Source organism: Odontomachus brunneus, unplaced genomic scaffold (genome assembly GCF_010583005.1).
Source record: "Odontomachus brunneus isolate Ranch 3 - 2012 unplaced genomic scaffold, Obru_v1 Obru_scaffold_009, whole genome shotgun sequence".
NCBI classification, from domain to species: domain Eukaryota; kingdom Metazoa; phylum Arthropoda; class Insecta; order Hymenoptera; family Formicidae; genus Odontomachus; species Odontomachus brunneus.
Genome location: NW_022639459.1, coordinates 1,388,760 through 1,406,112, shown reverse-complemented (window position 1 = coordinate 1,406,112; position 17,353 = coordinate 1,388,760). Strand labels below are relative to the sequence as shown.

General features: G+C 41.1%; 1 protein-coding gene across 2 annotated transcripts in view; it reads left to right on the top strand.

Annotated features, from left to right (window-relative positions):
- LOC116840265 (longitudinals lacking protein-like) overlaps positions 1 to 17,353 on the top strand; it is a 221,994-nt gene that overhangs the window by 185,415 nt on the left and 19,226 nt on the right. Inside the window, exons 6-8 of one of the 2 annotated variants that reach the window (XM_032806777.1) lie at positions 9,234 to 9,398; positions 11,933 to 12,193; positions 14,195 to 16,796. The exons of the other annotated variant lie outside the window; for it this stretch is intronic. Coding sequence (XP_032662668.1) covers positions 9,234 to 9,398; positions 11,933 to 12,193; positions 14,195 to 14,637 — 869 coding nt within the window. The 3' untranslated portion in view covers positions 14,638 to 16,796. Of the gene's footprint in view, positions 1 to 9,233; positions 9,399 to 11,932; positions 12,194 to 14,194; positions 16,797 to 17,353 lie in introns of those variants that run through there. 2 annotated transcript variants of the gene reach the window in all.

The window sequence follows — 17,353 nt, the reverse complement described above, 5'->3', positions numbered from 1 at the left end:
ACCGTTCTGGATGTATTTGTTGCAGTTTCGATACGCTCAGCGTGTTACCGATGTCCACACACTCCGTCGCAAACTTTATCACTGCGAAAGCTAGCTCGACGCATGGCTAAGAGTTCCGCATGCGCTACAGGCGTGCGATCGCTGATGTAGCGGCAATGTCATTGGTCACACCTCCGACGTCCTCGCCAAAGTCGACCACTCGACGGGACCGGCACTTTAAGTCGCCAACGCGACCGCCATGGTGATTCACACGCTTTTGAGTTGAAAGAGGCCACCAGGTGCATTCCAGCGATTGCAAAACGCCTCGGATGATCTATAATTCGCGGCAAGACTTTGAACAGAATTCTACTTGTAGTTGTGTATTCCTGTCACGCATAACTCAAAGAACACATCGATGTCTTAGCTCAGATGTGTTTGATGAAATTGCGATTTTTCTTTTGTTCTTTGTTTAAATAGATAAGAACGTGGTCTAGATTCCTTATTATAGAGTTACTAGCACCATGACTTTTCAGGGGAGGCATTTGAATGTTCATAACTTTGTAATAAGGAAAATAAATCATGTTTCGTCTGTCTCTCAAAGAGCTCAACATATCTGCGAACTAATGCATCGATGTTTGAAAGTTTCTTGCAGAATTTACACGGAGAGAATTTTATAATAAAAATTACTGTGAAATTTCGTAATAAACATTTCACACTGATTCGTTATCCTTTAATTTTTCATATATGCTATTTGTATATATCTTGGGAACTGAAAAGTGAGAGTACTATTAAAAAATTTGCTGTGTTTCTAGCGAAATTTATTATGTTCCTTGGCAAGATAGATCGGCAGTCTATTCCTGCACTACTAGAAACATAGTAAAAATTGAACAGAATTTACATAAAAAAGACTTTACATAAAAAACACATATATTCTTTCCGTGTACAAACACTTAAAGTTAAGACAAACTTAAAGTTAAGATATAATTTCTTCCTGCAAGTAGTATTCTGTCATTCTTGGACTTTCTCTTGGGAACTTTTCAGTCGCTCTCTTTCCTCCCCAATCGTTCGAGTATGCGAACGATCGATTGACAAAGTTGCTTGTCGGGTTAAGTGTCAGGATGAATAAATGTACCCAACGCTAAGTATATGGTTACCCTTCCCAAGACTCGAGGTCCCCCACCACTCCTCCGCTGTACATACCATCGTCCGGCAAAAGACTAACTGTGATGTAAATGAGAATAACGCAAATCGTGCAAACTCTTGTGACGTAACTTTGGCATGAGATGCATTCGTGCTGCGGCAGCACACGAAGTACGCTTATGAGAACTGTGCGAAGGGCGGCCCTCTCGTGCAGCGCGTGACGCGTGCCTCTACCAAGGGCGGTCTGTGCGGCGAGAGTTAGACGAGCAGACCCCAAGCTTGATACTTAGGCATCCGCCGACGGGAGTCTGCCCTCCTCTATCCGCTGCACGCTATGCACGAATTTGCGAGGGGGAGAGTCGCGGCCGTGTCCACGAACATTTCACTAACCGCACGTCCCCGTGTTCTTCTGTTTTCCAGATGCGCGCACGGTGGGCTATCTGAATTGTCAGAGGGTGACTTACCCCTGCAAGAATTGCGGGAAGGTCTACAGCTACTACTCCAGCCTGGCCAGGCACCTGAAGCACGAGTGCGGCGTGGAACCTAAGTTCCACTGTCCCTTGTGCCCTTACAGGACGAAGCACAAATCGAGCCTGAACACCCACCTGAACGGCAGGCACATGAAACTGCTGAACGAGTACTACGCGGAACCCATGCGTCGTATGTCCAACGGCAGCAAGATCCCCTCGCTGGACACCGGCAATTAGACCCTCGTATATCGCAATGGGCACCCCTAGCGAGATACTTCGTGTGCGCGTACACGTACACGTGCAGTATTCTGTACTGGGTGATTCGGAATCCACGTATCCTTCTTTTCGTTTCTCTTCTTTTCGCGCGCTATTCGCAATTTCGTAGAACGCACGTCTGTTTGTTTCTGCGGCTGCAGTATTAAGGAAGTATATAATAACATTAGGCATATATATATATATACTTGAAGTTGTAAGTATACGTTTTAATATAGCGATTATATATTTATAATTAATATATATAACACATATACGCGAATAATTATATTTAATATATATATTTAAAAAAGTATACATATATATATATATATATATATATTTAATATATGATTAATATATAGAGAGTAACATTGTCAGCAATATTAGTTGGAAGTTATAACCATTGCGAATGACTATTACTGATAATTGTCACACACGAAGTATTAGATTGGATTAATCGCCGATCTGTGTCGTGCAATTTTTCTGGATACGCGACGGTCGCGTGATTCTGAATTACCTTGTATATCCGCGCGGCTTTTGTGCCTCTCAGCCCGCCGATATTATACATACGTCTCTCTTTCGATCAACAGCCGAAAGTGGCACGCATACATGTATCCAACGTACACACACACACACACACATATATATATACGCCCTTCCTAGTGTCGTTCTATAATCTTCCCCGCGAGTGGGAGACGTTCCGACATAATGACCGCTAATGATCGTTTATTTTTCAACAACGTACCAATAGTCGATATATTTTTATAAACCATCGCAATTTTTCACACCGCTAGCGAGGTACTCCGGGTACTGCGGATATTCTGCGGGTCGTGCAGTCTCGCCCGGATTTCGCCGAGACCGTTCTGCACTCCCGAGAAGAGGTCGCAATTTGCATTTCATAGTATTATTATATTCTTCGATGTAGTGGACCGATAGTCGATATTGTTAAATGACAGAATGACGAAGTAGGCCTGTTTTTTTTCTTTTTTTTCCATATACAAAGGCGGATATAACCAGCGGATGTACGATCATCCTGTCACACATTCTTTTCTTTCTTATATAGCCTACATTTCTACATACAGCATTACATTAACGAGTAAACGAATAATTCTGAGTTGCTCGTGTTAGAGTTGCTTCTTCATTTTTGCATCGACAGTCTCTCATAAAATGCTGCATTGCGCTTCAACGAGTATCAATCGACCAGGATGCACTTTTGAAATCGGCACTTTTAAACCGCTTGAATGTTATCCTAGAATTCGAGAAAGTTACTTAGGGAGAGACCTCGACTGCATTTTTTGTGTTTTTGTTCTTTATTCTGGCGTGCACATTTGAATCTCACTGTCGAATCTAATCGCTATCGCGCGGATTGTATTGTCAACGCTTAAGTGAATATCACGAGAGACGAACGAGAACAAAACCGAAGATCTCAATGCCAAAGCTCAACGAATGTTAATTATAAAACTGACGACATCGAGCGCTCGTCGACGCATCGTTCGTGCATTTAATTTCCATCGTCGGAAGAAGCTTGTTTAACGTTTCAATTGTCATCCGTTTGAATGAAAGTATTCACGCTGATCGCACTGCAAGGTGGCTTGTCGCGACGTTGACTGTAGTGCGTAGTTTTCACGCGATTCGTCACGATCGATAACGTCCACGAGTCACGCGAGATGAACAAATCCATCATTATTCACGCACGATCGACAATAAAGAAAGCATAGGAACTCTCGCACGCTTGTGTGAATAATAATACGCTTCGCTGTACGATCGTTATTAAAAGAAGAAGCAGAAAAAAAAGAAGAAAAACAAGAAATATACACTTACGTGTATGTGCGCGAACGTCGCGAGATACGTCGCGAGGCGCGAAATATTATTATAGCAGACATTTATTTACTTCAATAAAAGTCATGATAAACCGGTTTCTCCTCTATGCCAGCCCTCAGACTCGTCCATCGCACGTGTCGCATTTCGTTTCAGTTGTCACGTCGTGCAGCGCAATAGATTGTTGTTACGCGCTGAAACATTTAAAAATTATACAAGTACATAATCTTATCATAAGCATATAATCTCATCCCTAGCGAAACCCTCCTGTACACGCTTTCCAAGAGGATTCCTTTAAAATCGCAAGAGCAAAATGTTCCAGGCGCGATTTTATTACTTTTCGTTAGAGTGAGAATTTGAGATCGCAGGAAACGACTCCTCACAACTGGAGTCCTGTCTTTCGGGCGTTGAAATATTTTCCTCTCGGCATTTTAGAAGGAATCCTCTTGGCATCCGCCGAGGATGAAATTGTATTCTTTTGGGGGCGCGTGTGTCCCTCAGTTGCACAGCGACGTGGCGCTTAAGCCAACTTTCGGCTTTCGCGACTGCCACAGCGACTGTCGAGCGCGAAGTTTGCAATAAGGGACATCTCTCGATAATGCTCGACGTGGGGGATGATCGTTATCGTGTGGGCGGACGCAACGATCGCTTGGACAAGCGTGAGTGTTCGTAATTGTAAAGGATGAGGGTGTGCTGTAAGTGTATGTGTGTTAGACTGATACTGTTTCTTTAGACGAGACACATGGAAAAAAAAGATTTGCTACATATGGACAACTAAACATAATTTGCTGTGTTAGCCATTTTTCCTTTGCTGAAGCAGCCAATTTTCTTGCTACAGGAAAATCTGCTCCTGGAACAAAGAAAGTAGCTAAAGCAATAAATTATGTTCAGTTGTCCATCCGTAACAAATTTGCTACGTTAACCACTTTTCTTACTGTAGGAGGACATTTTCTTGTTATCATTAACAAAGAAATAGGTTCCTGCAACAAAGAAAAAGTAGCTAACACAACGAATTATGTTTAACTGTCCATATATAGAGCAAATTAGTTTGCTGCTGCAGCAAATCCTTTTTTTCCGTGCAGCATCACACATCATTCTGTTAGGTGGTGGCGGAGCTATTCGTGCGACTTTTGCCGAGGATAATAAATGTCCGGGCTGCTGCATGTTCGCGGAGCGGTTTGCGCAAACTGATGTATCTGTTGAAATGATTTTGCAGATTGGCACATCGATCGGCATGCCGATCTGGATCCACGAGCCGGCCGAACGTTTCGCGAGTTTTGCCGTCTCAAAGAGCTGAAAGCAACGTGTCTAGATGCCGCAAGTATCTAATCTGGGATTAATGTGGGCTCCACCGATCAATAATCTTAACTCACTCTTTCGGTCGGATCATCGCAACGCTTGCGTCGTGCAATCTGTGCATTATCCATTTAACTGTCCACGACAAGGATTAATGCGTTCGCTACCATGGTTTATTTGGAGAATTTTTCCCACCCATTGTATTTGTAATTGTGTTTGTAAAAGGTACAAATATTACAATATAAAATATAAACAGTGCCGGAACACGTACCTAGTCCTGAACATTCTTTTATTTAGTCTTTAAGTACGAATATTTAAACTTTTAATATAGAATATACAAAGTATAAAAAAGGATTCAAGACTTATAAGATAAATGATACTAAACTGAGTAAAGATTATTTACAACTAGTGGGTATGAGTCGAAAAATTAACTCTTAGATTTAAAAGCGATTTTCAATTTTGATGATATGTATGATTCGCTTGCTTATATTATTACATGTGTCGTGAAAATAGAAGAGAAATTATCTCACAATATTCTCATTATCGCGTTCGGCATGTCCCTCTTCCGTTTCTTCGTACAATTCACAGAAAGGAATTGTGTTATCACTTGACAATTTGCAATACTCGACATTTGTCTTTGTAATCTATCATTACACATCTATATTCAGTATTACACAGTTACGAGATGGTCTTCTGTTTTCACGCCGCGTGTGTAATCGTATAAACGAGCAAATCATATACACCATTAAAACCAAAAAGTCGCTTGTAACTCTGAAAAAGTTGATTTCCCTACTCGTGTTCACCAAATATCTTTTTACTCAGTTTAGTAAGCACTACTTATCCTATAAGTCTTTAATCCTTTTTTGCATATTCCATGTTAAAAGTTCAAATATTCACATTTAAGGACCAGAACAACAAAAATTTCCACGGCTGGGTACACGTCCCGGCGTTAATACCTTCACTCGAAATGGAATTGGAAATTTGAAGTAAAGCTGAGCTTGAAGTGCAAGACCAGTGTGTCACGCGTGCGTGACGCTGGTGGCGAATGCGTTAACTCGACGCACAACTCGACACAACTAATACCCATCTTTGGCCATTTGCGGCTCGCGACGCTCTCCCCGAGCAGGAGGACGCGGTCGCGCTTATTATTCTTGACGAACCACCACGCCCGGACATTATTCGCACGTTATTCGGCGGTGTCTCGTGAGTCAAGTCGACGTTGCTGCCGGAGGAATGTCCACGTGGGCCACGGGAACGTGCCCTCTCGGGTGTAACGAGCTCGTGAGGGAGACGCGATAATATACACGATACGTAGCGAATGTCGTGCGCGCGGATTCGTCGTTCACCGTCTAACCGATCGCACGAACCCTTTCAGAGTGGCATTTTGGCCCTACAGAGGAGGTCGATCCCTTGGCGCTGATCGCGCGGCAGAACGACAAGTCGGATTGGCGTCAGATGGCCGTGCCGACTCCGAAGGGCTTCCGGTGTCCCCGTTGCAATCGGTGCTACAAGGTCAAGAGGTCACTGCGCCGGCACATCATGGTCGAGTGCGGCAAGGCGCCGAAGCACAAGTGTCCTTACTGCTCGCACCACAGCAAGTACAGGGCCAGCATATCGAAACACGTCATGCACATTCACCCGAATCTGCCGTACCCGTAGCGACGACCACGCGCCGATTAATTCGCCGATGCGACCCTCTTTTCGCTCTCTGATCCTTTTTTTTATTTATTTCACGTGATTATTTGCGAAAGTGCGTTCTTCGAGAGAACGAGTCATTCGGGCGATCCGCGCCGGATCTTGGCGCTTCGTTTTTCTCCCTTCTTTTTTTATTTTTCTACATAGACTTATACACGTGGACTGCGCCTTCTTGTTAGAGGTTTGAAGACGAGATTTGAAGGGCAGCTATATCCTCTTTCCGTTGTTGACAGGCAGCTCATCTTTGCCTAACTTGATTCTCTAAATAGGAGAAAGCTGGATGAAATGTCCAGAAGAGATCAAGCTAGATAAAAATCGAATGCCTGCACTAACAGAACTTCCTTTTCTGGTCAAGTCTTCGCAGCCGCTTGTAGAAACGCCTAGTCTATATATATAAGTCTATACTTTTATAACGCGAGGTATTTCGCCTTACTGCGTTTTCTGCGTGATGTCCTTTCTGTGATCTGACTTTATCTACTTTCTTTTTATCTTATTAATAGCTGTAATGAGTCATTCAATTAATATGATGTATGTAATTTAATGTTTTTCCAAACGCTCTGAGACTCGTGTCAGTAGTCGTTACTTGAAACTTGTCCTACGTAAGATACCCAGATCTAAATTTAAAGTTAGATTTGAGTTTTTTATTCGAATTATATCATATATTTATACTCGTAATCGCGATTCGGTTGAAAAAGTCACGTCTAACTCGAAATTAATATCTGAATATCTCATCTCAGGCAAGTTTCAAGTAACGACTATTGATACAAACCTAAGACTCATATTAAGAGTTATTACTCTTAAAACTCATCTCAAGTGAGATACTCAGACTTGAATTCAGAGTTAGATGAGAGTTCTTCGAATGAATCAGATATAAATAATCTCTATCATATATGATAGTTTAATTGAAAAGCTTGGACCCAACTCTGAATTAAAGTCTGAGTGTCTCATGAAACAAGTTTCAGGTGACAATTATTAATATGAGCCTTGATTTCTTGGAGTGGAATCTCACTTAAAACAAGTGAAAGTGATAGTATTTCTACGCGAAGCGACAGTGAAAATATTCGCTCAACCGATTCAGAGTGGAGAACTTTACTTCAAGCAAAATTTCACTTCAAGAATATCAGAAAATATTTCGTGTATTAAGTGTATCTACGTACTGTGTATCTTACGTGTATCGTTTGTTTCATTCTCGTTACATCGCGAGATATGAAGTGATATATTGATTTCGACTTATTTCTGAACATGATAGAACAGACCAATCAACATCGTTATAATCTCGCGTCCTTTTCGCAAACAGTGATTGCGTTCTGATTTCATGTTGGTCCACCGTTTAACCTATGTGAACCCGTCGATTTTACTGAGACACGTGATTATTAGCTCGCTATTTTTTTAAAGACATTATTAATGCATCATATTGTGTTGCGTGAGAACACATTTGTGCGTGAATCGGCCGTCTCACGTGGAATCGACGAGTCATCGATCGCTACTCATAAGCGCGATATGAGCGCTTCTGTGTTTTGTAAATCTACAAAGTAGTATCATGACAATGAGAGTATATGGAAGAACGCTGTGCACACTGTAAATAATAATAAAAAAAAAAATCTAATCTCGAGACCGACAATATGCGTCGAAGGTATCCTAAATTGTAGCACGACAAAATTAGATGCCATTCGTATTTGGTGTACGCTCCTTGGTGACAATTTGTGTATTATTACTTTGTGCATCGTATCTCTCGACGATACACAACGAACGAAGGAACTGTCGGTGATTATTTCCTAATGCCCGCGTTTGCGCGCCGTCTCAGACTTGTAGAACATTTGGTAAGGACAGGGGCGCACAGTATCCCTCCCTCCTGTGCGTTCGAAGGGCAAAATCTTAGTGAAAAAGATACTTTGCGAGTCGATCGTAATAGGTGCGGAGAGAGGGCGTGAGTGTGGAGGAAATTCTGAATAAATTCGCTTGAAGAACGTTTTCTCTCTCAAAGAATACAATCCCGATGATACACGTTGCGAGGGTGTGTGTGTCTGCATGCTCGCGTGCCCGCAAACGTCCCGTAATATTAGACCTTCTCGGGAGCACAGCGGACCTCCTTTTCTCGTTTACACTGTCTGTATCCTGCGTGTATACACGTTCTTCCTGTCGTCATACTTCGGCCACGTTGGTACTCTACGATCCGGCCTCTACGATTCGGTAAATCGCGCTGAGTCGGCTGAAAGATCGCGCGGCGCTCTTCCTCGACGAGTTCTCCAACGTATTCCGCATTCAATAGTGAAAATGTGTATCTCCTGTGAATGATTGAGGAACAATCTACTCTTGGACTACGAGACGCGTCGCGAAACTCATCGTGGAAGAACGTTGTGACTCAGTCGATCATACACTCAAATTTCTCGAGCAGATAATCTTTCTCTCTCTTTCTCCCGCTCTCTCTCCCTACCGGTAAAGACAATGCCTCGGAAAAGACACGGATCGCGGAGGATTGACGAAGTTGTCCTCTCTTATAATAGAACTACGCCGCGAGGATGAAGAGAACCGCCGAGAGCTCTCGTGCCGGTATTAATAAAGCGCTATTCATGATTGCAGATTACGTGAAGATGAGCTACTACATGGCGCGCACGGTGAGGGACCGGCGGCGAAGTCGCGGTCAGGGTCGCTTCGCCTGCGACAACTGCGACCGCCGTTACCACCAGATGAAGAATCTGCGCAGGCACGTGATGAACGAGTGCGGCAAGCAGCCGATGCATCAGTGCTCCTTCTGCCCTTACAGAGCAACCTACAAATCGTATCTGCAGGTGCACATGATGAAGCACGCGAAGAAGAACTTCACGCCACGCACGGTCGTCTTCAAGCAGCATCGAAACTCATGAGAGTCCCCTTGATTCGTGTCGTCGGAGATCCTCCGCTCGTCTCAATGTTATATGTATCGGAACGAAAGCCACGGTGGCTTTCGCGGAACTGAAGACGCCTACCACGCCTTCCAATTACGGTTTGGGTGTCAGGGCGCCGGTCGGGCGCATCGTGTCGTGTGTAAAACGCGCGTCGTCGTTCATTAGAGACTCCGAAATTATTATTCTTTTTTTTTCACTGGTTAATTTAATTATGACACTTTTAACGTGGGTTTCGCGCGCATTCAAACTTCTATCGTTTCCACCAGCATCGAACTGGTGAAGCTCCAACCTGCGCACCTGTGTGCTTGATCGCGCAACGATTCGCGCCCATTTTGTGAGTGAATGAAGTTACAACGCTTTGAACTGTCAGAATTGAAAGTCGCCGCTGACATGTGTGTGCAGCAATCGTTTATAAGAATGCATAAAAATTACTTCTCGAAATATAATACTCTCTTAATTTAAAGTAAATTCTTTCTTCCAAATTGCGCACATGTTACAGTCACATTCTGTACTGTCACTTCGACACTTGTTATATGCATCACAGGCATATAGGATAAACTGAGCATTGCCGTTGGAGGGCTGAAGCCAAGGTTGAAGAACGGAGATATGCTGATAGTGGTGCTTCTTCTGTCATATAGTACCATAGGTAGGAGCGATGTGGAGGAAACAGAAGAGTAAGAGTGAACACAGTGAGAGAAAGAGAAAAATAATGTGTATTTAATTGTGAGAAGACACATAACCATGATTGCAGTCCGAAATGCACTCATATCGCTTTAGCGTGCTCACGGGGATATTTAATATTACATGTGCTATACACTTTCAGTGTTGTCAGCGTATTTTGGACCGCAGTCTTCCTCTTTTTTCTTCTTACCAATTACACGTTTAGATAAGAAAGACATCACTATCTCTATTGCCCTCTCATTTGTCCGGCTTCAGTCCTTCAACAGTAATGCTCAGTTCATTCTATATGTCTATGCGGCGCATACACGTCAGTGGTAGTTTTCAATTCTGACAATTTGAGACATTCACTCAACAAGAAGCGTGCAAATCGCTTAGCAACCGAGCATATGTTCAAGTACAATGATGCGTTCGACCCGCAAACACCCAAACAGGAAGTAGAAGGCATCATGGTTGTCTTTGAAACATTTCCACGAAAGTGATTCCTTCAGTCCTTTCGCTACGTAAAACTGGAAGCGTCACAGCGCTGATTTGCAACACGAACTCGTTTTTCGCAAATATATTTATTATTATTCGAAATCTTCTTGATTGTTTTAATTTATTACATATAATATAGTATATTATTTTTTTATATATGATACTATTTTTGAAACTTAATGTGTGTGTGTATATATATATATATATATGTGTGTATATAAATATATATATATATATATATATATATATATATATATACATACATACTTTCTATACATGTAATATTATTTTTCAAATATAATATTACAAATTTCGTTTGTGTTTGTATGTGTATGTGTTCATTATATTTTTCATATATATATGTGCGTTTTTATAAAGATAATATTTTATTATTACATACATTCAACATAAATACAAAACACTATAAAAATAATTGTATATCGTATAGAGTACGAAAAATGATAGTATTTCGTAGCGAAAGGATCATAATCGAAACTTATAAATGCTTCAGAGCGCGTTCTGTATGTTTGTGACGCCTTCAGAGAGTACTACTTACGCCTCTAGAGGCATAACGCGGTGAACCTCTCGATAGATATATTTTCTTGTTTTTTTCTATTGTTGGTTCAAAAAGTTAAGCATTCCATATTTAGATCGCTGTATTAAGGTAGATATTTATCACAAGTGTCGTGACAAGATACGCATCTCAGATTCAGGATGGATCCTGAGAGCAGCTAAAACCTAATAAAATCAGCGATTTATTCCAAGACCGATACCCGATATTTCTTACGATTCAACACTTCCCAATCCTCTCATATTTCCCTTGTTCGATAGACAATTATATAGATATCGATAGATAAAAAGCGACGATCAATAAAAATTGACAACTGTCAAGAGGTAAGTAAAGTTGAATCTCGCAAAGACAGCTGAAACTTCTTAACCCAAACAACAAATGCGGCTAATTCACCTTCCGTTATCACTAATACCGCCCAAAATGTCCCCACGACGGGTTCTACCGCGCGTTCTTGTTTGCCTTCTATTGATCCACGGTAAGAATCTTGACAAGACGATGAATCGATGTATCATTAGGAGGCGGAATCTATATGTGCACTTGAGAGTGTTAGCTCCCTTCAGCCAGGTTCCGGAAGAAGCGAGCCGATATCGCCACACGAATATGCGCCACGTCGATCGTCGGGTAGAGCAAAGCCGCGCTAACCGTTTGCGAAACTTTCTCTGTTTCAGACCCCAAGTACGTGCTGACGTTCAAGCACACCTGCATGACCTGCGGCAAAGCCTACAAGCACAAGCACCATCTGAAGCGCCACCACGACTTCGAGTGCGGGATCGATCCGAAGTTCAAGTGCGCCTTTTGCCCTCACAGGACCAGATATAAGGACAGCCTGATGAAGCACATACTGGCGCGCCATCAGCATCTCCTCGACCAGAACTCGCAGTACGGCGCTCATCAGCAGTCGTTCGAGAGCCAGGCCGACAACGATGCGAGTCTTCATGCGCAGGGAAGCATGTTCAGCGCGTACCACGACTTCACGCAAAATCTTTAACTCGATCCTGAGCCTAAGCAAAACACTCTGCGGCACTACTACTTGAGGCTACTTAACGCTTCAGTATTCTCCCCCGTGGTTAACTCGATAAATGTAACACTTATTGTAAATTTGCATCTCGAGTACGTATCGAAGTGCATGTTAGTTGAACGATCGTTTAATTGATAATCTAGCAAAGAATTCAAATATTCGAGCCGGACTCTCGAGCTATATGTAATAGACCGGGTCGAATTAGGAAAAAGTTTGCGGATCAAAATCCAATAGTGCGGAAAAGTTGTTACACAAATGCAATCATAATGCAACAAATTTTTTTAAATCGGTCAAGTCGCGCAACACGCCCAAAGTTTTTGATTTTTGATCAAAAAATGAATGTTAAATGTTATGAAAATGTTAAATGTTATGAAAAATGTTAAATGTTATGAAAAAATCAAAATGAAGTGGGAATCATAAAGCGGTGAAACTCAACCCAGTAAATTGATTGAAGGTAAAAAATTGCAAAATAGCAATTGAGAGAGACAGAAAACCCCTTTATCTTGGGAATAGGAGCACATTTTCGACAAAATTGGCCAAAAATCTTGAAACAGCAATTTTTTATTTGTCACTTCAGAACACATGGCATTTCCCCACCCCCTCCTCCGATGCACATACCCCGTTTTTACACAGTGTATAATAATGAATGCGGGGATGTGTGCATCGGAGGGGTTGAGTGAGGGGGTGGGGAACATGAAATGCTGTTAGTATCACTCTGACATGTGTTCTAAACTGATAAATAAAAAATTGCTGTTTTAAGATTTTTGGCCAATTTTGTCGAAAATAACTCTCTCCCCCCAAAGTAGGGAGTTTTCTGCCTCTCTCAATTGCTATTTTGCAATTTTTGACCTTCAATCAATCTACTGGATTGAGAGTTTCACCGCTTTCTGACTTCCACTTCATTTTGATCATTTTATAACATTTCGCATTTTTGATGAAAAATCAAAAATTTTGGGCGCGTTGCGTGACCTGATGATATTGACCGATTTCAAAAATTGTTTTGCATTATGCTTGCATTTGTGAGTAGCAACTTTTCCGCACTATTGGGTTTTGATCCGCAACTTTTTCTTGATTCGACCCGGTCTAATGTGTAAACACATTATTGTTAAAAGATTAAACAAACGTGAGACGAAACACGTTTTTTTTATTTATATTTTACTTATTTCACTTCACTTATATAAGTATAATACACATATACTTATGTTTTTACATCCAAACGTATTAATTTAAATGTACATTTCACAATTTTCATATCGAATAGTTCAAGTTCTGAAGTTCGATACCAAAGTTCCATCGCGCCATAGCACAAGATAGAGGATTGTTAGTCACAAATCGCGAATGGATTTTATAGCGCGATCAGTGTATAGCATCGTTTAATTATGACAAAATATGTATGTTGATGAAGATACGTATTTATATGCATATTTACGGAGACATACATCTTTGATGAATAAAGTTTGATATTCCTGAAATCAACCTAAAATAAACAGTTCCCTCCCTGTTCTCCTTCTCTCTATCGGATATACGTGTCTCACACGACTGAAAGCCGCGATACACTCCGACCAGCCTGTACATACCACATCCGACTGAGAATTAAAATCATATTCGTGTTACGAATTCTAATCGCCGTGAGTATACGTCTTACGTCACATATCCGTGTCAGTTTTTCTCATGGCATTAAAGCTTGATTTACAGTGTAACATTTACAGTGTACATGTTCTTTGCTTCCTGCGTCTTTCTCTTTATTTCTTTCTGATTCAAACTTCAAGCATTAAGCCGGAAAAACGCAGAGAACAAGAAGCAAAGAGCAGATTGTAGATCAAGCTTAATGGCGTCGCGCGTGCGGATCTCAACCCCCGAACCCAGTGACGAGTTGATGCTGGACTACATCTCTACTCCTCTTGATTCGCAGATGCTGCCTACAGTTCGTCCAACTGGACGGTACCCACGTTGCCGTCGACCTCGCGCGTCAGCATATTCACCAGGCGGCTACGCTCGATGACGACGAATGATGGCGGCAGGGCCGGAGGAACGGGTCCCCGTAAGTATCTCTGCCACGATTGCAGCCGTACCTTCGCTCTGAAGGCCTCGCTGATGCGGCACAAAGCGTTCGAATGCAACAAGGGCCGGCAACCGTACGAACGGCAACAATCCTCGTCAGAGGATTACGAGAGGAAGAAACTGAAGAAGAAGCATGTCTGCCCCAAGTGCAATCGCGTCTACGCCTTCTTCACGTCGCTGTGGCGACATCAGAAGTACGAGTGTGGCGTGGAGCCGAAGTTCATGTGCCCCATCTGCAGGGGCAAATTCTCACAGAAAAGCAATCTGGACCGTCACGTGCGAACGAAGCATTGAATCGCCCTCGGGTAATTTAATATCTCTAATCGAATTTTAATATCTAGATATAAACAAGTATGATTTATGTAAACATGTAAACATTTTATGTTTGTTTCTTCACTTTTTCTTTATAAGCTTGGCGATATTCTTCAACGAGTTCTTCATCGTATAATTATATGTAATAATCTTCCTATTTTCATCGACTCCTATATAATATTTTGCAAATGTTGCTAAAATGAAAAAGAGACATATATGTGTATACAATCCGGCACAATAATGATCACAATAATACACAGTACATACAATAATAGTCCTAACATTCACTACACCGAGAAATACTTGAAAATTTACTTTTCCAGGATATTAAGTTTATTCACAGAAACAAAGTTTACTTCAAAAATAAACAACGTGGCGATTAAGACCCTATTAATAATAATTGGTATTAATAATTAGGACCTGATAACATCGCTTAATACAAACCAGATAATTAATTGGGATCAACTTGATCAGAATCGTGGGATAAATTTTTACACGGGAGATTTTTTGCTCAGGTTAATCCCGATTAATTATCTGGTTTATATAGTGATGTTATCAGATTCTAATGAGGAATGTAACGTAACATGGCAATCAGAACTTTAATAATAACAGGAACCACTAATAATTAGGAAATTATTAATAATTAGGATCTGATATAGTATATTTTGCAAATAAATTTTTAAAAAATTTTCAAATATTTTTTTCTTAATGTAGGCTTAGTTACAATCGAATTTCTTAGTCATGTGCAATATGTTTACATATTCGTGCATCATGACTGTTGATTATTTCTGGAAGACGACAACGTTGCCTCAAAATAGCCGTAAGACTGCACGCGGAAATGTTGCACGTGGTGAAGAAATTCAATTGAAATTTGGTAAATGTTAGGCTTAGTAAATGTTGAAGTCATTATGCCGGCTTGTGCACAAACAGTCGAATTGATTTCTTAAAAATTTTTTAATGTACGGTAATGCAAATATGAAACTGTTGTGGCAGATCAAACCAATCAGTGCCAGTCGTCCAACTGCACGGAACGATTAAAAAGAAAATAATAAGCTATCATATGTATTATAAAATAATATACGCAGAGAGTACAATATCAAGTAATATAATAATTATATGATTATATGTAGAATACTTTACATTGTCATATCTAGAATAGATAAGATGCAAGAATTTAGATAAGATAACAAGATAAGATGTAAAAACTTAGATGTAATTAGGTTAAATAATATCTATATCCCTGAATATGTCAGCGCGACGTGTAGTTGACGTTCGTTTGTCGAACCAAAGAGAAGTATTTACTCGGTTACCGTTTCTTTGATTACCAATTAGAAGATTAATAGAAATATCGAAAAAACTTAAACTGTATAAATCAATCTGTCGCCAAATAAAAACTTAATCTCCCCTTCCATCGAGTATAGCATCCCTTATGAAATAAATCGTTTATTTCTTCCGAGAGAAATGTTTTTTTTTTTAAATATATCAAAGAATATGTACGACAATTATAAAAGTGTTTCACACGGAGCGTGTAAAATTGGCACTCTGCCTTTGCAATTCGATCGTTCTGACTAGAATTACAACTTTTTTCCAAAGAGTATAGGACGCTTTCATTTTTATAAAAGGAGTTCTGGCGATTAACACCGGCATTGCGATTAAAGAACGGAGTGCTTATTTGACACTCACCGTCAAGACCGATTGTTCCTGACAGAACATTTTTTTTTATTTTTCAAAAGAATATAAAGAAATATTTCTTTTATTTATCAAGAGCTCCGATATTCGTCAAAAGAAATAACACATGAGTTATTTAAAACTATCCGGTCTTGATGTTGAGTGATGAAGTTAGTTCATTTTTAATCGTAATTTTAATAAAGTTAATAACTGAAATTCTTTATAAAAAGAAAGTAAAAGCGCTCTTACACCCTTCAGAAAGAAGTCTAATGAGGATTCTAATGAGAACTAGGTGCTAACTTTACACGCCTTCCTCATACTCTAATCGTGATGTAATATACTTGTGGCCGGAAGAACATAGCAAAGTGTTCGATGTGTGCACAGTTCCCGGACACCATGTAACGTGCATGGACATGTCGTGTAATGAACACTTGTACATGTAACATAAGTGTTGACTGGGCGTTCTTCAAGGTATCTATCTTGTCCAATTTTGTAGACAGTCGGTCTCGGTCGCATCGTCGTCATGACTCTCGAAGAGAAACGCGAGTTTGTTGAAATACTCTAACATTGTTCTTTTTCGTTTGCAGAGTTCGCGTACGGACAGCCGGCGGGTCGCGCCAACTCGCAAAAAGTCGCAACGACGGAAACTTCACCGTCGCCGTTGATGTGTCCGCAGTGCGGGCGCACGTATAAGATGAAACGCAGTTTGAAGACCCACATGAAGTTCGAGTGCGGCGGCCAGAGGAACTTCATGTGCCACGTATGCCCGGCCAAGTACACGCAGAATATCAGTCTGCGTCGTCACCTTTTGCGAAGGCACAACATCTACCTAGCGCCAAAATTCGTTGTGCCCAGACGTCTCTTCACCTAATAAGCTTTAATGTCCACGATATGCACAGTCGCTTCCGCCGAAACGCTTCTCGCTAATGACGACGTCGCGACGAGCGAGACGTCGCGTCTGAATAAGTAGACAGTAGTAAGGGAAGATAAGTAATTCAACCCTGAAAGCCTAAACATGGGTAAAATTTGC